General features: G+C 45.3%; 1 protein-coding gene across 3 annotated transcripts; it reads left to right on the forward strand.

The window, feature by feature from the left end:
- The first annotated feature begins 5,983 nt into the window (after positions 1–5,983).
- Positions 5,984–13,045, forward strand: TCHH (trichohyalin). 3 transcript variants are annotated; one of them, XM_088022906.1, is made up of 8 exons: positions 5,984–6,121; positions 7,055–7,599; positions 7,915–8,304; positions 9,034–9,078; positions 9,223–9,668; positions 10,179–10,238; positions 11,058–11,441; positions 11,475–13,045. In XM_088022906.1, exons 1-8 carry the CDS (start codon positions 5,984–5,986, stop codon positions 13,043–13,045), a joined length of 3,579 nt encoding a protein of 1,192 aa, XP_087879032.1. The 3 variants fall into 3 exon arrangements, with proteins under 3 accessions (XP_087879032.1, XP_087879030.1, XP_087879031.1); XM_088022904.1 differs by adding exons at positions 10,598–10,755; positions 10,858–10,997 and having other exon boundaries at positions 7,055–7,566; positions 7,762–8,610; positions 9,052–10,459; positions 11,127–11,497; positions 11,579–13,045; XM_088022905.1 differs by lacking the exon at positions 10,179–10,238 and adding exons at positions 7,630–7,841; positions 9,991–10,056 and having other exon boundaries at positions 7,055–7,572; positions 7,941–8,322; positions 9,052–9,666; positions 10,435–13,045.
- Positions 13,046–24,308: the final 11,263 nt, after the last annotated feature.

The raw sequence follows: 24,308 nt of genomic DNA on the forward strand, positions 1-24,308 counted from the left end.
TCTGGGTGAGAGCAGGAGTGAGCAGAAGGTAGAAGTACCCTCCCTGGGCACTCATGCCCAGTCACCCTGCATGGCATGATGTAAGATGAAAGCATCTGCTGACTCTCAGAGGTATAATTACCACCAGGGTGGGGGTATAATTAAAGTAAGAATAATTTACCTTAAAGAAGATAAAAATTAAGAATTATTAATGATCATAATAATTAGCCCTCTTATATCTAAGAACCACAAATGCTTTACAAGCCATAATTATCACAGCTCCCCTCTGAGGAAGGGATTCATATCTTACAGCTCCTAACTTAACAGAGGGGTGAAGTGATGGGCATGTGGGAAGGCATAGAGGGGTGGAGAAATGCCTCTTCCATCATCTGTCCCATATGTGGCGAAACTAGAAAGAGGCCCCAGAAGGGCTGACTCCCATTATGGTGTGTGCCCTCATCCCCAAACCCACAGAAATCCATCCCAGATCAAGCAACTCATCTCATTCTAACCTGCTGGCCATTTAAACTGCTGCAATGCGATAAAATTATATCATATCAGCAAGGATTTTACTAAACACCTAGTCAAAGTAAAAGATACAGCATTGCCTTCAAGGAACTTAAAACCTAACTGAGAAGACAAAACAAGCCGTCATTAAATTAGAGAAAAAAATGTGGAAAATACACATTAACTAGTGCTAGATTGTGTGATGCTGACTACGCATGCTGTGTTAATTTTTTTTTAATTGCAAGATTATTATATGCAAAGGTCAAGGAAGGTTTTGGGAAGAGATGGAACTTGTACAGAGCCTCAGAGAAAATATATTAGGTCTTAGACTGGCAAAGGTGGGGTCCCATTGGGTGGATCAGTGAATAAGAAGAAACAATAGGAAAACTTGAAAAGTTTAACACATAATTTAAAAAAAAAAGTCTTCATTGGAGAGATGTTTAGAGAGCTTACCAAACTTAATTTTTAAGCCATCTCAAATCACCCTATTTGGGGGTGCCCGGGTGGCTCAGTCAGTTAAGTGACAGACTCTTGGTTTCAGCTCAGGTCATGATCTCATGGGTCATGGGATGGAGCCACATGTGGCGTTCCACACTCAGTGGGGAGTCTGCTTGAGGATTCTCTCCCTCTGCCCCTCCCCCCACAGCCACGCTCTCTCACATGCGATGTCTCCCTCTCTCTCTGAAATAAATGAATCTTTAAAAAACTAAAAAATAAATAAATAAAATAAAATCACCCTACTTGGACATTTTCCCAGAGTTCCACATCATGGCTCATATTGTGTTCTGGAGAAGCCCATTAGGCTGACGATCACACTGGTACTTTCTCTGCTTCACCTAAATTTTCACTTTGGTGGTTTTCCAGTAAAGCAAAGACAGGGCTGGTCCTGGTAGAATGCCACAGAATGTCAAATCTATTACCTACTTTTTCTGGGTTCTGACAACAGAAAATGGGACATGAGCCTTTGACTGGGATATAGACAAGGAAAACCTAATACTTCCTTAGTTCTATTAATCCAGCAGAGCTCTACCCTGAGAGATTTCAGCATGGACAAGGCTTCATGATTGACACAATATTAAAGCATCTGAGTGATATAAATTTTATTTTTTCCTTTCAATTCCTCCGTAATGAAGAGCCCAAGTCTCAAAGCCAAGTAACAGTACAATACTGTAACTGTGCTCTGGACCCAGCAGCATTAACCCTTGATAAAGAAGGACCATTCTTGCAGAATGGAGCAGAGGCACTTGGGTCGTTCCTGGGCCAGTCAGTATAGTTAGTATTCTCTGACCTTTCAGTGCTTCAGTCTCCAGTCTTATAAAAGAAAGATAATGAGATTTTTCTGTCTATATAAACAGAATGGGAGTCCTCAGATTATTCTTTTTTGATGAAGCATGATGAGTGAACACTGCTACATTTTAAGGATCCATGTTGGTCTTAAAAAAAAATAGACTGAACCAATATGTTAGGTCTTGATAGTTTTCTACATTCTTTGGCATTTACCAAACTTTTAAGGAACTAGAAAACAATAAAAATTACTTCCCTATCCAAACATTATGTCAGAAGCTTCTTTTTAAACAGGATTTTATTTTTTTATTTTTTTTTTAAGATTTTATTTATTTGACAGAGAGAGACACAGCAAGAGAGGGAACACAAGCAACAAGAGTGGGAGAGGGAGAAGCAGGCTTCCCACTCAGCAGGGAGCCCAACGCGGGGCTAGATCCCAGGACCCTGGAACCATGACCTGAGCCAAAGGCAGACGCTTAATGACTGAGCCACCCAGGCGCCCTGGGAGGCTGTGACTTTTATCCCACAACCCAAACTTCTACTAAGTGTAAAGCCACAGCTCCCAATCTCCTTTATGTTATGCCTTACTGTCAGAAGTAAAAGCTCTCTCAAAAAAAATTTTTTTTTAGTTCTTTAGATACAGATACTCTTATCTCATCGCAAAGAGTGATTTACCATTGCACTAGGAGCAGATCTAAGTCTAATAGAGAATGTCACACAGCACCTTGGCCCCTGAGGACCTATGGCCCTTCTTTCATATGGCAGCTGTGAGCCTCTCTATAATAGACATCATAAAGTCTCCATCTAACCAACCAAAGATGCCTGCTTCCTTCATTCAGAGTATTCATCAAATTATGAAAATTAAATTCATTTTTCCCATTCAATGTGTCTTTTGATAAATCCCAACACTCTGTGAAACTGAGGAGCTGCTGGTTAGGATAAACAGGATTTTAAAATAACGATACTGTGTTAAATAAAAGAATATTATATAGTAATGAGGGCCACTTCATTAGGATAATATCAAACCTGATTTTAGAATTTAGCATTTGAATCTACCTATAATCTTTCTGATGATGGACAAAGTGCAGCAAGAAAGATAAGCTTAGGTTTTTCAGGTTTCTAAATATTTTGCCTTATGTTGTGCTGATTTTAAACAACAGTAGGTAAGACAGCCATCACTGGATTATATATCAAGCTTCATTCATAATGGAGAAGGAGTTTTTCTGTTACTATGAAAGCCATTTCAGCCATTTTCTCAAGGCTATTCAGAAGCGCTTTGCGGGGGAAGTTTGCCTCTGTATTATTTTGCTTGCTCGACCATGATTTTAGAATAATTAATACTTTCCCTTTATTCTCATAGAACCTAACTTCTGTCCAGTCTCCTTTTGAGTGTACTGACTACAGGAAGATAATGGAATCAGACAAATGCATCCCACCACCTGGGTTGAGGTTCCCAACAGATCACACACTGGTGGATGACAACAGAATCAGATATAAAGCAAGGTTTGTCCTGGGAATTCCTTGAAGGACACCCATAAATAAGGCTATCCCTCTGTGAGAAATAGAGATTCTGAGATTATCTGTGGTTACATTGTACACAGTGCTCGTGATGGTTCTATCATGATGGTTCTATCCTAGAATCCAAAGATTAAGAGAACTATATAAACCTCTAAATAGAAAGGTAAAAAGAAAAATGTTCACTCTTCACTAAGTACTTTATTACATTAAGTTTGCTACCTGATCCCAAGAAACAGTGACAGTTCTAGGAAAATCCCTAGATCATAGGCTTCAGTGCTAAAGTCCTTAAGGATGCAGAAATGAGCCAGGCTTACAATTGTCTTCTCACCACTTATCACGTCCACTTTCCTCTTCACCCACCTCTGGAATAGCAGCAAGTGAGGGGAGAAACAGAAATCAACTCTATTATCATTTGGACGAACCTGCACATAATGTACTAACCATCAAGATTTAGGTTCTCAATCTTCACATTCTATTAAAGGGCCATACAAAGTCTCCTCAAAATTCAGAAAACCAATAGTTGGATGTGTTGGACAAAGGAGAGATAGAAATGCTGAAAGCCATTGAATCATTTAATAGTCTCCATAAACCTATTGTGAACCAAAGTTTCATATAGTCTGAAATCTAAGGGTGGAAGTCACTGACACCAGGGATAAAATCCAGTTCCTTACATTAAAACAACGCTGAGATTTGCAAATGATCGCCAGGGTTGAGAAAGCCCTGACAGATATAATGGGCTAGAATGACCGATTACCTTAATGTGCTTCCAGGAGAAGCAGACTCAAGTGTTTAGGTGTCATAATCATTAGTAACTTAGGCTGAGTAGGATGATTATATCTACAATAATGCATTACACCAGCTCTTTTTCTCCAGGGGCATTGATATGCTAACGAGAAAAGAAATGAGCAAACTTCATTTAGATGTAATATCCTAAGAATGAAATTTTATAGATCTCATGTTCTCTTATGAACAATTAATGAAAACATATTTTCAGGTGCCAAAATTGCTTACCATGGAGGTAATCCCCAATCTGTAGGAAAATCATCATTAGACCCAAAAATATAAATGCAAACTTTTTCCCACCTGCATTTTTAGAGAAAAAACTGAAAACAATTCCTTATGCTATATTAATTTGTTCTCATCAATTGAGGCTAAACTTTCTGTTTAACTCCACTCTGCAAATGGCTTAGAGATTACTACTTTTTTGTGAAGTCATAACTAAGATTCTGAACATTAATTTCTTTATTTCATTATTTTACTTAATTTTAGCACTTCAAGAAAATTACAGATTCTGTCAAATAGTCTATCCATTCATGTTAGGTAGGACTAGTACCTTAACTGTCAGAAAGCAAGGTCTGTGAACCTCATGCCAAATAACTACGTGAGCAAATAGTGAGATAAACAAGTCCTTCATGGAGACAGAGGTGGAGCTGGGCTTGGTTAAGAATGAATCAGGCCATCCCACAGAGTGGGTGTCTCCTTCCCAAGTTGCTCTTCAGGGCACAATTAAATCCCCTATAAAAGGTCCAGCTCCCAACTGTCCAGTACACTTGCCAGCAGTGTCAGCGAGGGCTCAACTTCCTTTGGTGAAGTGGGTAAGTCCCAGTCAATGGGATCATGTTCTTCTGTACGATTCATTTCCAGCTATAGTAGATGTTCAGTGGGGGAGAGGAGGGTCTGTGTGCCAGAAAGGATCAGTATCTTACAGTGATGTCCAACTCCCACTAACTCCATGCCATCTTATAGCTAAAGTCATCATTCAAATGGAAACATGGCTCTTCTCCCAAGGCTTTGAATTCTATAAGTTTGTTTGCATATCAGGGGTTGGAGGATGTCATGTGTAACTCTGATGGGGTTCTTCTTCCTAAAACTGCCATCTCAATAGATCGTCAACCCTCAGTACTCTTCCTATATTGGTTCTACTCAATATGGGCCATCTTCATGTAGTTATGACATCTGAGGTATTGGAGTTGGGAAGTAATTAAAGAAGCCAGCCAATAACTGAGTATTTGCAACATATCTGGGTTAATGCAGATAACATGTACTCTGTTTTCTGCATTGTTATATCTGAATATTATAATGCCATCCTTGACTAGGAAGAAGTGGTGCTTACTCTTAAAACTGGTGGCTTATGAATTGTCCTCATAGATGCATGTACTATAAGGTTGGAAAATAATCCACATTCCCTTTTTATTTTTCTGGTTACCACCAAATGTTTTGCTGCCACAATTAGATCTACATGGCTTCTATCCACTTTAAGATACTTTTAAATCTTCCTTTACCTTTTGGCTTTCACCTATTCTCTTTATTCAACTTTAGAGGAAGATACTTATGAGTGACAACATAACAAATGTAAATTTCTACACTCTTCACTATCTGATCTGACCTATGCTAGAGAGCAGGAAGAGAGAGAAGGAAAGGATATGGATAATCCAGATTTAGGGGACAATCAAAAGCTGACTACAAGATAGTCCGAAGATAATTCCTGGCTTGAAATTTCTCAAAATCTGTCTTCCCCTTTCTAAGTACAATATTTAAAGATAAAAAGTTTTGAAAGCCCAGGTTGAAAATACTGTTGTAAATTTTGCTCTGACTGAAAGTGTGGATGAAGCCTCCCCAAGATCAGAAACAGTTGTGATTCTGAATCCTACTTTATTCTTCTAGATTTACTTGAACTTGAAGGAAGGAAAAAAAAATGTCTCCACTTCTGAGAAGCATCTTCAATATCACTGAAATGTTCAATCAATATGCCTCACATGATTGTGATGGGGCAGCACTAAGCAAGAAAGACCTGAAGAACCTCCTTGAAAGGGAATTTGGAGATGTCCTTCGGGTAAGAACAAGAAAAGAAAATCTATTGATTTAGGGTTATAAGATTTCTTCTCAGGAGAGATCATAGCAAAGAATGGTAACTTATATCCATTTTGTACCATCACAGCTCTACACTACATTCCCTATTCATTTCTTTTTTTTAAAGATTTTATTTATTTATAAGAGAGAAAGACTGCATGCACTCAAGTATGGGGGGAGGGAGAGGGACGAGCAGACTCGTGCTGAGTGCAGAGCCCCCTTCAGCTCAATCCCACAACCCTGAGATCATGACCAGAGCAGAAACCAAGTGTCCAGTCTAGCACTTAACTGAGCCACTTAGGCGCCCCCACCTCCATTCATTTCTGAGTACTTAGCTGGCATTGTAGTCTGAGAACTAAGGAAGTTGCTAACAACTATTTCATGTACTTGATGGCAATATCATTGTGAATGAACTGTTCATGGGAAGTTATCACCAAACATGTTAGATCAAACTAAACTTGGAAGGAACTTATTTATTTCCAAATTTTAATAATTAAAATCAGCCTGTTCTCTAGTAAAATGATGTTAACATAAATGTCTTGTTCTGTTTTCAAACGTGGGATAAAAATCGAACAGGGGTACTGGCTATTTCAGACAGAAATGACTGCTGTAAAACTTCATAAATTTTCATCGTATTTCTCTCTTGAAGATGAGTTCATTCTTATTCACCCAGCTCAAGAGAACATGGACTCTTTTGATCATTAAATTACAACTTACAAAAATTTTCAACAAATGTATGTTTTAAAATGAAGTGTTCACATTTTACATAGGGACAAGACTTGAGAACACATTGGATGTTTTCTAATTGCTCTTAATGTCTTCTGAGTGTCGGCATATTACAAAATATTCATCGTCTGTATGAAAGTTTACTACTGTAAATAGCCCATTGTAAAATTTTTTTCATTTTTTTTTATAGAGACCACATGATCCTGAGACAGTAGATCTGATCCTGGAACTTCTGGATCGCGACTGTAACGGGCTTGTCGATTTCAATGAATTCCTGCTGTTCGTTTTCAAGGTGGCTCAAGCTTGTTATTACGCTCTCAGCCAGGCTTCCGGGCTAGATGAGAAGGGGGCCAAGTGTGAGGGAAAGGAGAACCCATTACAAGATGCCAGGCAAGAAGACCAAAGGAGATCTGGGTCCCAGGACAGACAATTGGAAGAACGCAGGCAGAAGAGGCAAGAACTGGAGAGGGAGCTCGCTGAGGAAGAGAAGCAGCGGCCACAGAGGCGAGAACGGGAAGAGCGCCTGGAGGAGGAAGAGTATCTGCAGAGGCGCAAGGGTCGGGAGCCAGAGAAATTTCCTGACCAAGAGCGAAGGCGAGAGAGGCGGGAGCAGCGCCAGCTCCAGGAGGAAGAGCAGCTGCAAAGGCTAGAGCGCCAAGAGCAACGAGAGCGGGAGCTCCAGGAAGAGGAGCAGTTGCAAAGGCAAGGGCGTGAGCTGCAGGAGCTGAGGCTTGAGCAGGAGGAGAGACGCAAGCAAGAACTGAGGCGCGAGGGGCAGCCGTTGGAGCAGGAGCTGAGGCGCGAGCAGCAGCTGAGGCGTGAGCAGGAGAGACGAGAGCAGCTGAGGCGCGAGGAGCAGCGCTTGGAGCAAGAGCTGAGACGCGAGCAGCAGTTGAGGCGCGAGGATCAGCGCTTGGAGCAAGAGCTGAGGAGCGAGCAGGAAGAGAGACTCGAGCAGCAGCTGAGGCGCGAGCAGGAGGAGAGACGCGAGCAGCTGAGGGGCGAGGAGCAGCGCTTGGACCAAGAGCCGAGGTGCGAGCAGGAAGAGAGACTCGAGCAGCAGCTGAGGCGCGAGCAGCTGAGGCGCGAGGAGCAGCGCTTGGAGCAAGAGCGAAGGCGCGAGCAGGAGGAGAGACTCGAGCAGCAGCTGAGGCGCGAGGAGCAGCGCTTGGAGCAAGAGCTGAGACGCGAGCAGGAGCAGAGACTCGAGCAGCAGCTGAGGCGCGAGCAGGAGGAGAGACGCGAGCAGCTGAGGGGCGAGGAGCAGCGCTTGGAGCAAGAGCGGAGGCGCGAGCAGGAGAGACTCGAGCAGCAGCTGAGGCGCGAGCAGCTGAGGGGCGAGGAGCCCCGCTTGGAACAGGAGAGGCGGAAAGAGCAGCTGAGGCGCGAGGAGCAGCGCTTGGAGCAAGAGCTGAGGCGCGAGCAGGAAGAGAGACGCGAGCAGCAGCTGAGGCGCGAGCAGCTGAGGGGCGAGGAGCCCTGCTTGGAACAGGAGAGGCGGAAAGAGCAGCTGAGGCGCGAGGAGCAGCGCTTGGAGCAAGAGCGGAGGCGCAAGCAGGAGCAGAGACGCGAGCAGCAGCTGAGGCGCGAGCAGCTGAGGGGCGAGGAGCCCCGCTTGGAACAGGAGAGGCGGAAAGAGCAGCTCAGGCGCTTGGAGCAAGAGCGGAGACGCGAGCAGGAGCAGAGACTCGAGCAGCAGCTGAGGCGCGAGGAGCAGCGCTTGGAGCAGGAGCAGAGACTCGAGGAGCAGCTGAGGCGCGAGCAGCAGGAGAGACGCGAGCAGCTGAGGGGCGAGGAGCAGCGCTTGGAGCAAGAGCGGAGGCGCGAGCAGGAGAGACTCGAGCACCAGTTGAGGCGCGAGCAGCTGAGGGGCGAGGAGCCCTGCTTGAAACAGGAGAGGCGGAAAGAGCAGCTGAGGCGCGAGAAGCAGCGCTTGGAGCAAGAGCGGAGGCGCGAGCAGGAGAGACTCGAGCACCAGTTGAGGCGCGAGCAGCTGAGGGGCGAGGAGCCCCGCTTGGAACAGGAGAGGCGGAAAGAGCAGCTCAGGCGCTTGGAGCAAGAGCGGAGACGCGAGCAGGAGCAGAGACTCGAGCAGCAGCTGAGGCGCGAGCAGGAGGAGAGACGCGAGCAGCTGAGGAGCGAGGAGCAGCGTTTGGAGCAAGAGCTGAGGCGCGAGCAGCAGCTGAGGCGCGAGGAGCAGCGCTTGGAGCAAGAGCGGAGGCGCGAGCAGCAGTTGAGGCGCGAGGATCAGCGCTTGGAGCAAAAGCTGAGGAGCGAGCAGGAAGAGAGACTCGAGCAGCAGCTCGGACGCGAGCAGCAGCTAAGGCGCGAGGAGCAGCGCTTGGAGCAAGAGCGGAGACGCGAGCAGGAGCAGAGACTCGAGCAGCAGCTGAGGCGCGAGCAGGAGGAGAGACGCGAGCAGCTGAGGAGGGAGGAGCAGCGTTTGGAGCAAGAGCTGAGGCGCGAGCAGCAGCTGAGGCGCGAGGAGCAGCGTTTGGAGCAAGAGCGGAGGCGCGAGCAGCAGTTGAGGCGCGAGGATCAGCGCTTGGAGCAAGAGCTGAGGAGCGAGCAGGAAGAGAGACTCGAGCAGCAGCTCGGACGCGAGCAGCAGCTAAGGCGCGAGGAGCAGCGCTTGGAGCAAGAGCGGAGACGCGAGCAGGAGCAGAGACTCGAGCAGCAGCTGAGGCGCGAGCAGGAGGAGAGACGCGAGCAGCTGAGGAGGGAGGAGCAGCGTTTAGAGCAAGAGCTGAGGCGCGAGCAGCAGCTGAGGCGCGAGGAGCAGCGCTTGGAGCAAGAGCGGAGGCGCGAGCAGGAGCAGAGATGCGAGCAGCAGCTGAGGCGCGAGCAGCAGGAGAGACGCGAGCAGCTGAGGGGCGAGGAGCCCCGCTTGGAACAGGAGAGACGGAAAGAGCAGCTGAGGCGCGAGGAGCAGCGCTTGGAGCAAGAGCTGAGGCGCGAGCAGCAGTTGAGGCGCGAGGATCAGCGCTTGGAGCAAGAGCTGAGGAGCGAGCAGGAAGAGAGACTCGAGCAGCAGCTCAGACGCGAGCAGCAGCTGAGGCGCGAGGAGCAGCGCTTGGAGCAAGAGCTGAGACGCGAGCAGGAGCAGAGACTCGAGCAGCAGCTGAGGCGCGAGCAGGAGGAGAGACGCGAGCAGCTGAGGGGCGAGGAGCAGCGCTTGGAGCAAGAGCGGAGGCGCGAGCAGGAGAGACTCGAGCAGCAGCTGAGGCGCGAGCAGCTGAGGGGCGAGGAGCCCCGCTTGGAACAGGAGAGGCGGAAAGAGCAGCTGAGGCGCGAGGAGCAGCGCTTGGAGCAAGAGCTGAGGCGCGAGCAGGAAGAGAGACGCGAGCAGCAGCTGAGGCGCGAGCAGCTGAGGGGCGGGGAGCCCTGCTTGGAACAGGAGAGGCGGAAAGAGCAGCTGAGGCGCGAGGAGCAGCGCTTGGAGCAAGAGCTGAGACGCGAGCAGGAAGAGAGACTCGAGCAGCAGCTGAGGCGCGAGCAGGAGGAGAGACGCGAGCAGCTGAGGAGCGAGGAGCCCCACTTGGAACAGGAGAGGCGGAAGGAGCAGCTCAGGCGCGAGGAGCAGCTGGCTGAGGAGGTGGAACAGGAAGAGGCCCGTGATAGGGGCAAGAGCCGCACCCCAAGGTGGCAGTGGCAGCTCGAAAATGAGGCGGAAGCTCGTCAAAGCAAAGTCTACTCCAGGCCCCAAAGGCAGGAGCTGAGGCACTGCCAGGAGCAGGAGGAGGAGAAGAGGCGGCGCCAGGAGGGCGAGCGGCAACTCCGGGAACAGGAGGCGGACCGCCAATGGCAGCGCGGGTTCCGGCCCCTCCCGGAGGAGCGCGAACGACGGCTGCAACGGGAAGAGCAGGCACGCCTGCAGAGGGAGGAGGAAGAGCAGCGCCGCGACTTCAAACGGCAGTGGCAGGCGGAGGAAGAGAGCGAGAGGCGCCGCCAGAGGCTGTCGGCCAGGCCCGCGTTGCAGGAGCTGCGGGAGAGGCAGCTAAGAGCGGAGGAGCGGCAGGAGCGGGAACTGTTCGGTGAGGAGGAGCAGCAGCGCCGCCAGCAACTCGAGAGGGGGCAGGAGCAGCAGATCCGTGAAGAGAGGCAGCTCCAGTTGGAGAGCTTCCAAGAGGATCGCGAGAGGAAGCTACTCCAGGAAGAGAAGCGCCGCGACCAAAAATGGAGGTGGCAACCAGAGGAGGAAAGCCAGAGACGCCGCCACATAGTGTACGCCAAGCCAGCTGAACGAGAGCAGCTGGGGGAAGAAGAGCAGCTGCAGAGAGAGGAACGCGAGAAGAGGCGGCGCCAGGAGCAGGAGAGACAATATCGCGAGGAAGAGCAGCTGCAGCGGGAGGAAGAGCAGCTGCAGCGGGAGGAAGAGCAGCTGCAGAAAGAGGAACGCGAGAAGAGGCGGCGCCAGGAGCGGGAGAGACAATATCGCGAGGAAGAGCAGCTGCAGCGGGAGGAAGAGCAGCTGCAGCGGGAGAGGAGGCGCGAGCAGTGCGACAAGCAATATCTGGAGGAGGAAGAGCTGCAGCGCCTGGACAGGAAGCGGCAATTCCACGATGAGGATCAGCGCCGTGATCTGAAATGTCAGTGGCAACCAGAAAAAGAAAATGAAGTTCGTAATCACAGGGTTTACTCCAAACGCAGAGAGAATGAAGGAAAGATCCGGCAATTGGAAGATTCCCAGGTTGGAGAGAGACCATTCCAGCAGGATCGGTGGCCCCTACAGGATGAACAGAAAGAAGAGAGAGCGCGAGAAAAAGAAAGGACCTGGCAGCAGCGCGACAGGCAATTCCCAGCTGAAGAACTGCTGAAGCGAGAGGAGCAAAAGGAAGCCAACAGGCGGGACAGGAAGTTCCGCGAGGAAGAACAGCTCCTGCAGGAAAGGGAAGAACAGCTGCGCCGCAGGGAACGTGAGCAACAGCTTCGCCAGGAGCGCGACAGGAAATTCCGCGAGGAGGAGCATCTCCTGCAGGAAAGGGAAGAACAGCTGCGCCGCCAAGAGCGTGACAGAAAGTTCCGCGAGGAAGAACAGCTCCTGCAGGAAAGGGAACAGCTGTGCCGCAGGGAACGTGAGCATCAGCTTTACCAGGAGCGCGAGAGAAAGTTCTGCGAGGAGGAGCAGCGCCAGCAGGAAAGGGAAGAACAGCTGCGCCGCCAGGAGCGCGACAGGCAGTTCCGCGAGGAGGAGCAGCTCCTGCAGGAAAGGGAAGAACAGCTGCGCCGCCAGGAGCGCGACAGGCAGTTCCGCGAGGAAGAACAGCTCCTGCAGGAAAGGGAAGAACAGCTGTGCCGCAGGGAACGTGAGCAACAACTTCGCCAGGAGCGCGAGAGAAAGTTCCGCGAGGAGGAGCAGCGCCTGCAGGAAAGGGAAGAACAGCTGCGCCGCCAGGAGCGCGACAGGAAGTTCCATGAGGAGGAGCAGCTCCTGCAGGAAAGGGAAGAACAGCTGCGCCGCAGGGAACGTGAGCAACAGCTTCGCCAGGAGGGCGACAGGCAGTTCCGCGAGGAGGAGCAGCTCCTGCAGGAAAGGGAAGAACAGCTGCGCCGCCAGGAGCGTGACAGAAAGTTCCGCGAGGAAGAACAGCTCCTGCAGGAAAGGGAAGAACAGCTGTGCCGCAGGGAACGTGAGCAACAACTTCGCCAGGAGCGCGAGAGAAAGTTCCGCGAGGAGGAGCAGCGCCTGCAGGAAAGGGAAGAACAGCTGCGCCGCCAGGAGCGCGACAGGCAGTTCCGCGAGGAGGAGCAGCTCCTGCAGGAAAGGGAAGAACAGCTGCGCCGCAGGGAACGTGAGAAACAGCTTCGCCAGGAGGGCGACAGGCAGTTCCGCGAGGAGGAGCAGCTCCTGCAGCAAAGGGAAGAACAGCTGCGCCGCCAGGAGCGTGACAGGAAGCTCCGCGAGGAGGAACAGCAGCTTCGCCGGATGGAACGTGAGCAACAGCTTCGCCAGCAGCGCAACAGAAAGTTCCGCGAGGAGGAGCAGCTCCGGCAGGAAAGGGAAGAACAGCTGCGCCGCCAGCAGGAGGAGGAGAAGAGGCGGCGCGGTGTCTGGGAGGACCGAGAGAAGGGCAGTCAGCAGGCTCTGGAGCCGGGCAAGCGTCAGTTTGCCAGTGTCCCGGTGCGCTCCAGCCCTCTGTATGAGTACATCCAAGAGCAGAGATCACAGTACCGCCCATAAGAGATGCTGCCAATATCCGGACACCTGCCAAAGCTTCCAGCAAAGGAAAACGAGAAACACTGGATACCAAATGACTCAAATGTTTCTGGTTGTGGGAGAACTTTCTGATGTTCCAAAATCTTTTTTTCCCCAAAACTTTAAACTACACTCATTTCATGTACCTTGTACTCTTGCCTTTTATTCTTCCTGAAATAATTCTTTACTGCAGGGTGTCTTTGCTCTTTGGTGCAGATGTGGTGTGCATTTTTTAAAAATATAAATCATTTAATTTGTTTAAGGAGTTTTGTTTGGGGAACGTTAATTTATTGCTTTCAAAAGTAACAAGAATAATATTTAAGATTCAAAAGAACTGGGTCTGTTTTTTTAATAGCTGATCCATCTTTTGGAGAGTTCAAATATTTTTAATGTTCCAGTTTGGCATTTCTTCTTGAGCCTAAAGTACATTAGTATTTACCTACAAATAGACTCGCTTTTGTGGCATAATTAGCACAGATTCTGCAAGGGGACTGATATTTTACAGCCCTTGAATAGCACAGGGGGAGTGACTTCTACAGAAAAACTCCTTCTGAAATCAGTCCATAACTGGAAGAAGTATCTTTATTTAGCTTCAAGACTTTCAAAAACTTAGCTTCAAGACTTAGAATTTGAATTAGATTTTTTTTCACACTTCATAAGCACTTAAAATCTCATGAAGCAAAAGCAAGGTGTTTCTCAAACAACTCCAGAGTTCAAATTTTAAAACTGTCTACTGTAGTCTGTAGTGCTCAGTTCTTTTCCCCCAGTCTTTGATGGGTTTGAGAATATTACTACCTTTGTTCATTTTAACTGAGAGGAAACCTGCTCAGGATCCTGTAAACATCTGTTTAGCTCTAGAACCAATAAGAGATCACAGCATTTTGGGGGAGGGAAAGGGAAAATTTGTGAACAGAAGGGCAAGTCCCTAGAGGCCCTTAGGTGAGAGTCATCAGCCCACAATCCTTTGAGGCCTATTGATACTACTTTGGAGACATTCTTGTTGAAATGATTGGACTGTGTAAAAAATAATAAATGTTTGGCAAACAATTATTTTTGTCTGTTTTGATTATGCATCAAATCATAATTCAAAATCTAATGGTCTGTAACTGATATAAGCTCCCACACAAGGGTATTTGGCTACTATTGTCTATGTCTAAATATGAAAAAGGAAAAATATTTTCCCCAACCATTTTTTCCCTGTTGGTTGAACCCTACATTATTTCCACCTCCAAGCTACAATTCTCTTTCCAAGTGTTTTTATTCTTGACCCCACAGCTTTCTATCCTTCCAGTGACTCACTAGTCATGACATTATACAAAATTATTTGTATAATGTGTTTGTTAATTCTTCCCTCTGAGAATACAGCAGCTTCTTGGTCTCTGGTGTCTGATAAGCCAAGAGTAAAAAATGGCCTGAAAGTTCAGCTCAGTATTACAGAAATTACAGATGACCTGTAGACTTAAGGAACATAATCCATGAGGTGACACAGAAGATGCTTAATACTGGGGCACGTGGGTGACTCAGCCGTTAAGGGTCTGCCTTCGGCTCAGGTCATGATCCCAGGGTCCTGAGATCGAGCCCTGCATTGGGCTCTCTGCTCTGGGGAAGCCTGCTTCTCCCTCTCCCACTCTCCCTGCTTGTGTTCCCTCTCTCGCTGTGTCTCTGTCAAATAAATAAAATCTTTAAAAAAAAAAAATGCTTAATACTAATCAGGCCAAAGTATAAAACTGTTATCTAATAATCCAAACACCCCTATGCCACCTGCTGAAGTTTATATTCAGCATTCATATCTTAGTAACGAGGAATAAGTCCAAGAAGACCCTGATTCAGGAAAGGATCATTTCTAATTATGAGGGTCATGGGAGAGAAGATGTTCTAAATTACAGACACTTAACATTTTGATCAATGGTAGAGACAATAAAGTGAAGCCTATAGCTCCTGAGAATCATTCCGATAGAGTAAGGTGACATTTTCTTCAAGGAGCACCAGCCTCTCACTTTAACACAAATAGCAGATACCCACAAAAGACAGAACCTGGGAATCCCCTGATACTACCTTGGAACCCCCTGATACTACCTTGGAACTTCATCTCTTTCAAATGATTTCTAACTGCAAAACTATTTTTCTCTTAAAGCAAGTGTAAACTTTTCCTTAATCTTCACAGAAACCCTAAAAGAGCTGCAGTGGCTTTCCCCAGGATCCTCTCAATGGGCACTCGGTTCAGAGCCTCCTTACAAATATCAGCCCCAGGATACTCCTGAAATATACACTCATCTAAGCTACAGTTCAACTGTAATAAAAACGATCAAAGCCCTTCAGACTTCTTGTAGCACGTTACAAGATGAGGAAAGGGCCAATTTCCAAAGAAGAAAGTATGGTTTCATCACAGTTATAATAACATGTAGTTAGAAAAAAAAAAAAAAGCCAGTCCATGCCCTGTGGCTCTTCTTTTAGTGGCTGGCAAGAGAACAGGCTGGCAAGCCAACCTTCCTGCTCCATCTGAATAATGTACATGCATGGGCAGAACCTTGAGGCTGTTTGGGCAACTGGCTGCTTAACTATAAACTGGGAGCTCTATTAACATCAACTGGCTGCTACTGCGGAATGGGATTGAGAGTTTAATACATATGATCTATGTTGGAAAAGCTGGTCTCCATGTTATGGGCTGAATTATGTCCCCTCTACAGGTTCATATGTTGACGTTCTAACCCTCAGCACATTATAATGTAGCCATATTTGGAGATGCAGTATTTAAATAGGTAATTAAATTAAAATGAGGTCACTAGGTAGGCCCTAATCCAATACGAATGTTGTCCTTATAAGAGGAGGAAATTTGGACATAGACATGGAGGTAGGAAAAATGATACAAAGACACAGGAAGAAAATGGCCATCTACAAGCCAAGGATAGAGATCCTTGGAACAGATCCTTTTCTCATGGCCCTCAGAAGAAACCAACCATCCCGGCTGGGCGGAGCAAGATGGCGGAGGAGTAGGAGACACGGATTTCGTCTGGTCTCAGGAATTCAGCTGAATAGGGATCAAACCATTCTGAACACCTACGAACTCAACAGGAGATCAAAGAAGAGAGTAGCAACAACTCTCTGAACAGAAAAGCGACCACTTACTGGAAGGTAGGACGTGCAGAGAAGTGAATCCGAGGCGATATACAGGAGGATAGACGGCGGGGGAGGGGGCCTCCGTCGGCCGCTTTTGGCAAGTGATAGAGCAGCAGAGCACAAAATCGGAACTTTTAGAAGTCGGCTCCACTGAGGGACGTCGCTCCAGTGGCTAAGCTGGGGGTGGAAACCTCGCGGGACAGTGTGGTCTCAGGACCCTCGGGGTCACAGAAACACGGGGGTGCCTGAGTGCGGCAGACCTCCCAGGTATCGGAGCGGGGAAGCTGGGTGCAGAGAGGGAGCCGAGGCATGGGCTTTTACCTCAGGGTTGCCATAAACCGTGATCCGCAGCCCAGTCGGGCCACTGTCCCTGCAGCAGGAACCCAACAAGCGGCAGAGCCGGGGAGACTCCCCTTCCTTCCCGGGGAGGAGCGGCACGGAAGCGCACCGCAGGGATCTGCTGGGTTTGGAGACTCCACACGGGGTCAGGTGCCAGAGATAGCAACGCTCGATCACAGGCCGGGTGAGCACGGAGTGCGGCCGGAGACCAGGGACACGGGAGTGACTGCTTTTCTCTGGGGGCGCACTGAGGAGCGGGGCCCGAGTTCTCAGCTCCTCCGGGCGGAGATTGGGAGGCCATCATTTTCACTCTGGTCCTCCAAAGCTGTACCGAGAGCTTGCAGGGAACAAAAGCTCCTGAGAGCAAACCCAAGCAGACTGCTTAGCCCCGACGACAAGGGCGGGGCAATGCCACCTCCGGCAAAGACATTTGGGAACCACGGCAACAGGCCCCTCCCCCAGAAGATCAGCACGAACAGCCAGCAAGCCAAGACCAAGTTTTACTGATCAAGGAGAACGAGAGAACTCCAGTGCTAGGGGAATACTGCACATAGAATTCATGACTTTTTTACCATGATTCATTAGTTTTTCAAAGTTAATTTTTTTAACTGTTTTTTTTTTGAATTTTTCTTTTTCCCTTTTTCAACCATCTTATCAATCCCTTTTTAAAAAAAAAACTTATTTTTCATTTTTATAAACATATTTTATCCCTTCATAGTAGTTACCCCTATTTTTGTGATATATATATATATAAGTTGTTCTCTTTTTAAAATTTTGAGATACAGTTTCTTCTAACAGATCAAATTATACCCTAAATCACTAGGGTATGGCTTTGTTCTAGTCTCCTGCCTGATCACATTCTCTCCCTTTTTTTTCTTTTTTAATCTTATTTCTTTTTTCAAACAACTTATCAATTCCTTTTATAAAATCTTTTATAATTTTCATCTTTACAGTCATCTTCCATCCCTTCATTGTATCAACCCTTATTTTGTACATATATAAGTCTTTCATCCTTTAAAATTTTAGGAGGCACTTTCTTCTAACAGACTAAAATACACCCAAAATCTAGTGTGTGGCACTGATCTATGCACCAGCCTGATCATATTTGATCATATTCTGGGTTTTTTTTGTTTTGTTCAGTTTTTGTTTTTATCTTTTTCTTCTTCTTTTTCTTTTTTTTCTCTTTCTTTTTTCTTTCTTTCCCTTTCTTTTCCCCTGGTTTCAGGTCTTTTCTGATTTCTATAGAGTATATTTGCTGGGGACATTGTTGACGTGTTAGCATTTTGTTCTCTCATTCATCTATTCTCCTCTGGACAAAATGACAAGACGAAAGAATCACCTCAGCAAAAAGAACAAGAGGTAGTACCGTCAGCCAGGGACCTACTCAATACGGACATTAGTACGATGTTGGACCTAGAGTTCAGAATCATGACTTTAAAGATACTAGCTGGGCTTGAAAGAAGCGTGGAAGTTATTAGCGAAACCCTTTCTGGAGAAATAAAAGAACTAAAATCTAACCAAGTCGAAATCAAAAAGGCTATTAATGAGGTGCAATAAAAAATGGGAGCACTAACTGCTAGGATAAATGAGGCAGAAGAGAGAATCAGCGATATAGAAGATCAAATGATGGAAAATAAAGAGGCTGAGAAAAAGAGAGATAACCAACTACTGGATCATGAGGGCAGAATTCGAGAGATAAGCGATACGATAAGACGAAACAACATTAGAATCATTGGGATCCCAGAAGAAGAAGAAAGAGAGGGGAGAAGGTATATTGGAGCAAATTATAGCAGAGAACTTCCCTAATATGGGGAAGGAAACAGGCATCAAAATCCAGGAGGCACAGAGAACCCCTCTCAAAATCAATAAAAATAGGTCAACAACCCGACATCTAAGAGTAAAATTTACCAGTCTCAGAGACAAAGAGAAAATCCTGAAAGCAGCTCGGGAGAAGATATCTGTACCTACAATGGTAGAAATATTAGATTGGCAACAGACCTATCCACAGAGACCTGGCAGGCCAGAAAGGACTGGCATGATATCTTCAGAGCACTAAATGAGAAAAATATGCAGTCAAGAATACTATATCCAGCTAGGCTGTCATTGAAAATAGAAGGAGAGATAAAAAGCTTCCAGGACAAACAAAAACTAAAGGAATTTGCAAACATGAAACCAACCCTAAAAGAAATATTGAAAGGGGTCCTCTAAGCAAAGAGAGAACCTAAAGGCAGCATAGATCAGAAAGGAACACAGACAATATACAGTAACAGTCACCTTACAGGCAATACAATGGCACTAAATTCATATCTTTCAATAGTTGCCCTGAATGTAAATGGACTAAATGTTCCAATCAAAAGACACAGGCTATCAGATTGGATTAAAAAACAAGACCCATCGATATGCTGTCTGCAAGAGACTCATTTTAGACCAAAAGACACCCCCACATTGAAAGTGAGGGGGTGGAAAACCATTTACCATGCTAATGGACACCAAAAGAAAGCTGGGGTGGCAATCCTTATATCAGACAAATTAGATTTTAAAACAAAGACTGTAATAAGAGATGAAGAAGGACACTATATCCTATTTAAAGGGTCCATCTAACAAGAAGATCTAACAATTGTAAATATCTATGCCCCTAACATGGGAACAGCCAATTATATAAGGCAATTAATAACAAAAGCAAAGAAACACATTGACAACAATACAATAATAGTGGGGGACTTTAACACCCCCCTGACTGAAATGGACAGATCATCTAAGCAAAAGATCAACAAGGAAATAAAGACTTTAAATGAAACACTAGACCAAATGGACTTCACAGACATATTCAGAACATTCCATCCCAAAGCAACGGAATACATATTCTTCTCTAGTGCCCATGGAACATTCTCCAGAATTGATCACATCCTAGGTCACAAATCAGGTCTCAACTGGTACCAAAAGATTGGGATTATTCCCTGAATATTTTCAGACCACAATGTTTTCAAACTAGAACTCAATCACAAGAGGAAAGTCGGAAAGAACTCAAATACATGGAGGCTAAAGAGCATCCTACTAAAGAATGAATGGGTCAACCAGGAAATTAAAGAAGAATTTAAAAAAATTCATGGAAACCAATGAAAATGAAAACACAACTGTTCAAAATCTTTGGGATGCAGCAAAGGCAGTCCTAAGAGGAAAGTATATACCAATACAAGCCTTTCTCAAGAAACAAGAAAGGTCTCAAATACACAACCTAACCCTACACCTAAAGGAGCTAGAGAAAAAACAGCAAATAAAGCCTAAACCCAGCAGGAGAAGGGAAATAATAAAGATGAGAGCAGAAATCAATGAAATAGAAACCAAAAGAATAGTAGAACAGATCAACGAAACTAGGAGATGGTTCTTTGAAAGAATGAACAAGATTGATAAACCCCTGGCCAGACTGATCAAAAAGAAAAGAGAAATGACCCAAATCAACAAAATCATGAATGAAAGAGGAGAGATCACAACCAACACCAAAGAAATACAATTATAAGAACATATTATGAGCAACTCTATGCCAGCAAATTAGATAACCTGGAAGAAATGGGTGCATTCCTAGAGATGTATCAACTACCAAAATTGAAGCAGAAAGAAATAGAAAACCTGAACAGACTATCACCACTAAGGAAATTGAAGCAGTCATCAAAAATCTCCCAAGAAACAAAAGCCCAGGGCCAGATGGCTTCCCAGGGAAATTCTACCAAACATTTAAAGAAGAAGTAATTCTCCTATTCTCCTGAAACTGTTCCAAAAAATAGAAATGGAAGGAAAACTTCCAAACTCATTTTATGAGGCCACCATTACCTTGATCCCCAAACCAGACAAAGACGCCATCAAAAAGGAGAATTACAGACCAATATCCTTGATGAACACGGATGCAAAAATTCTCACCAAAATACTAGCCAGTAGGATCCAACAGTACATTAAAAGGATTATTCACCACGACCAAGTGGGATTTATCCCTGGGCTGCAAGGTTGGTTCAACATCCGCAAATCAATCAACGGGATACAATACATTAACAAAAGAAAGAACAAGAATCATATGATCCTCTCAATAGATGCAGAAAAAGCATTTGACAAAGTACAGCATCCTTTCTTGATCAAAACTCTTCAGAGTATAGGGATAGAGGGTACATACCTCAATATCATAAAAGCCATCTATGAAAAACCTACAGCGAATATCATTCTCAATGGGGAAAAGCTGAGAGCTTTTCCCCTAAGGTCAGGAATGTGGCAGGGATGTCCACTCTCACCACTACTATTCAACATAGTATTAGAAGTCCTAGCCACAGCAATCAGACAACAAAAAGAAATCAAAGGCATCCAAATCGGCAAAGAGGAAGTCAAACTCTCACTCTTTGCAGATGACATGATACTGTATGTGGAAAACCCAAAAGACTCCACCCCAAAACTGCTAGAACTCATACAGGAATTCAGTCAAGTAGCAGGCTATAAAATCAATGCACAGAAATCAGTGGCATTCCTATACACCAAAAACAAGACAGAAGAGAGACAAATCAAGGAGTCGATCCCATTTACAACTGCACCCAAAACCATAAGATACCTAGGAATAAATTTAACCAAAGAAGCAAAGGATCTGTACTCAGAAAACTATAAAATACCCATGAAAGAAATTGAAGAAGACACAAAGAAATGGAAAAACGTTCCATGCTCATGGATTGGAAGAACCAACATTGTGAAGATGTCAATGCTACCTAGAGCAATCTACACATTCAATGCAATCCCCATCAAAATACCATCCACTTTTTTCAAAGAAATGGAACAAATAATCCTAAAATGTGTTTGGAACCAGAAGAGACCCCGAATAGCCAGAGGAATGTTGAAAAAGAAAAGCAAAGCTGGCGGCATCACAATTCCGGACTTCCAGCTCTATTACAAAGCTGTCATCATCAAGACAGTATGGTACTGGCACAAAAACAGACACATAGATCAATGGAACAGAATCGAGAGCCCAGAAATGGACCCTCAACTCTATGGTCAACTCATCTTTGACAAAGCAGGAAAGAATGTCCAATGGAAAAAAGACAGTCTCTTCAACAAATGGTGTTGGGAAAATTGGACAGCCACATGCAGAAGAATGAAACTGGACCATTTCCTTACACCACACACAAAAATAGACTCCAAATGGTTGAAAGACCTAAACGTGAGACAGGAGTCCATCAACATCCTAAAGGAGAACATAGGTAGCAACCTCTTCAACTTCAGCCACAGCAACTTCTTCCTAGAAACATCGCCAAAGGCAAGGGAAGCAAGGGCAAAAATGAACTATTGGGATTTCATCAAGATAAAATGCTTTTGCACAGCAAAAGAAACAGTCCACAAAACCAACAGACACCCGACAGAATGGGAGAAAATATTTGCCAATGACATATCAAATAAAGGGCTAGTATCCAAAATCTATAAAGAACTTATCGAACTCAACACCCAGAGAACAAATCATCCAATCAAGAAATGGGCAGACAATATGAACAGACATTTTTCCAAAGAAGACATCCAAATGGCCAACAGACACATGAAAAAGTTCTCAACATTGCTCAGCATCAGGGAAATCCAAATCAAAACCTCAATGAGATACCACCTCACACCCGTCAGAATGGCTAAAATTAACAAGTCAGGAAACGACCGATGTTGGCAGGGATGCAGAGAAAGGGGAACCCTCCTACACTGTTGGTGGGAATGCAACCTGGTGCAACTCCTCTGGAAAACAGTATGGAGGTTCCTCAAACAGTTGAAAATAGAGCTACCATACGATCCAGCAATTGCACTACTGGGTATTTACCACAAAGATACAAATGTAGGGATCCGAAGGGGTACGTGCACCCCAATGTTTATAGCAGCAATGTCCACAATAGCCAAACTGTGGAAAGAGCCAAGATGTCCATCGACAGATGAATGGATAAAGAAGAGGTGGTATATATACACAATGGAATATTATGCAGCCATCAAAAGGAATGAGATCTTGCCATTTGCAACGACGTGGATGGAACTGGAGGGTGTTATGCTGAGTGAAATAAGTCAATCAGAGAAAGACATGTATCATATGACCTCACTGATATGAAGAATTCTTAATCTCAGAAAGCAAACTGAGGGTTGCTGGAGTGGTGGGAGGTGGGAGGGATGGGGTGGCTGGGTGATAGACATTGGGGAGGGTATGTGCTGTGGTGAGCGCTGTAAATTGTGCAATACTATTGAATCACAGATCTGTACTTCTGAAACAAATAATGCAATATATGTTAAGGGAAAAAAAGAAGAAGAGGAAGATAGCAGGAGGGGAAGAATGAAGGGAAGTAAGTCGGAGGGGGAGACAAACCATGAGAGATGATGGACTCTGAAAAACAAACTGAGGGTTCTAGAGGGGAGGGGAGTGGGGGGATGGGTTAGCCTGGGGATGGGTATTAAAGAAGGTACGTTCTGCGTGGAGCACTGGGTGTTATGCACAAACAATGAATCATGGAACACAACATCAAAGACTAATGATGTAATGTATGGTGATTAACATAACAATAAAAAATTTAAAAAAAAAGAAACCAACCATCCCAACATCTTGATCTTACACTTCTAACATCCAGAACTGTAAGAAAATAAATTTATGTTGGTTAAACCACCCAGTCTGTGGCACTTTGTTATGATAGCTCTAGCAAACTAATATACCACGTAAGGTGAGGTAATGTTGCTAGGGAAACATCTGTATTATAATGTGATGATCTTTATTTATCCTTTGACATTTTACAAGCAGATCCTGGTTCTTCAAAGACACTTTACCAAATCTGCCATAGTTTCTATGGTGCAGTGGAAAGACTGCTACAAGGAATCAGAAGCTTGGAGTTCATTCATTCATTCAATCAGCAAATATTTATTGAGTTCTTGCTATGTGCAAAGCATTTTAAGGCACTATGCATACAGTAGTGAAATAGTCCTTCTCACCTGTTCCTTCACTTTACTATCTGTGTATCCTTGTGCAAATCACTTAGGCTTTCTGGGCCTCGTTTAGTATTTTGAACTATGAGGTTGAAATAGCTATCACCAAGGTTATTCCTAGAACCAGAAAAAAATTAATTCTTACATTCAGTTTGTTCAACTGAAACTCTAAAAGCAGGTCAAATAATGCCTCACCCCAGTTTCTACCTTGAGCTAAGAGAAAGCAGGAAAAAGAATTAACTGATGGTGATCATCAGAGCCTAGTTCTAGCTTCAAAGATCTTGCCTTTCTAGCCAATCAGATATGAAGTTCCTTCCATGTATCTCCCAAATTCCTCTCCAGAGTGGTTTCCTATCATCCCAGGTTTATTCATTAAGGGAGAAGACCCTAAAACTACCTCATTTTCTACAATCCTTGTTCTACTAAAGACCATTAACCTTCTGATTTATGAACTTCACATATACATTTAATTACTTCTACTCGTTTCAGAGGAGAAATTAAGTCCTGGAACTCGGTTCCACTCAAAGTAAAAGTCAGTGGCCATTAGTTAAGTGTGAACCCATCTCTGTTCCATCTTCTGCACTAATTACATATTGTTAATATTTTCATTCAGTCACAGTAATTAGTCTGTTCAGCAAGTGTACTGGTACTATAAGCCTCTGAAGATTGTGATTTATGTAATATATAATAAGCACATTTCCCTTGTTAGTTAAGAGCTGACAGTGACATGCAATAACCTAAAATTAATGCAAAAGATAGATTTCTGAATAGGTTATCATGTTCTGAACCATCAGGACATCCATGGCAAGCACTAGAATTACAAAAACTT

The sequence above is a fragment of the Eumetopias jubatus genome, unplaced genomic scaffold, assembly GCF_037043125.1.
Source record: "Eumetopias jubatus isolate StellerSeaLion01/CBP00866 unplaced genomic scaffold, mEumJub1_p1.0 scaffold_4, whole genome shotgun sequence".
Classification (NCBI taxonomy): domain Eukaryota; kingdom Metazoa; phylum Chordata; class Mammalia; order Carnivora; family Otariidae; genus Eumetopias; species Eumetopias jubatus.

Bases quoted from the DNA above. Each gene is read 5' to 3' on its own strand.
- TCHH (XM_088022904.1), top strand. From the start codon at position 5,984: ATGTCTCCACTTCTGAGAAGCATCTTCAATATCACTGAAATGTTCAAT. The intron at 8,611-9,051 runs GCAGCTGAGGCG...GCAGCAGCTGAG, and splicing joins CAGGAGCAGAGACTCGAGGA to GCGCGAGGAGCAGCGCTTGG. The intron at 10,756-10,857 runs GCAGCGCCGCGA...GCTGCGGGAGAG, and splicing joins CTGCAGAGGGAGGAGGAAGA to GCAGCTAAGAGCGGAGGAGC.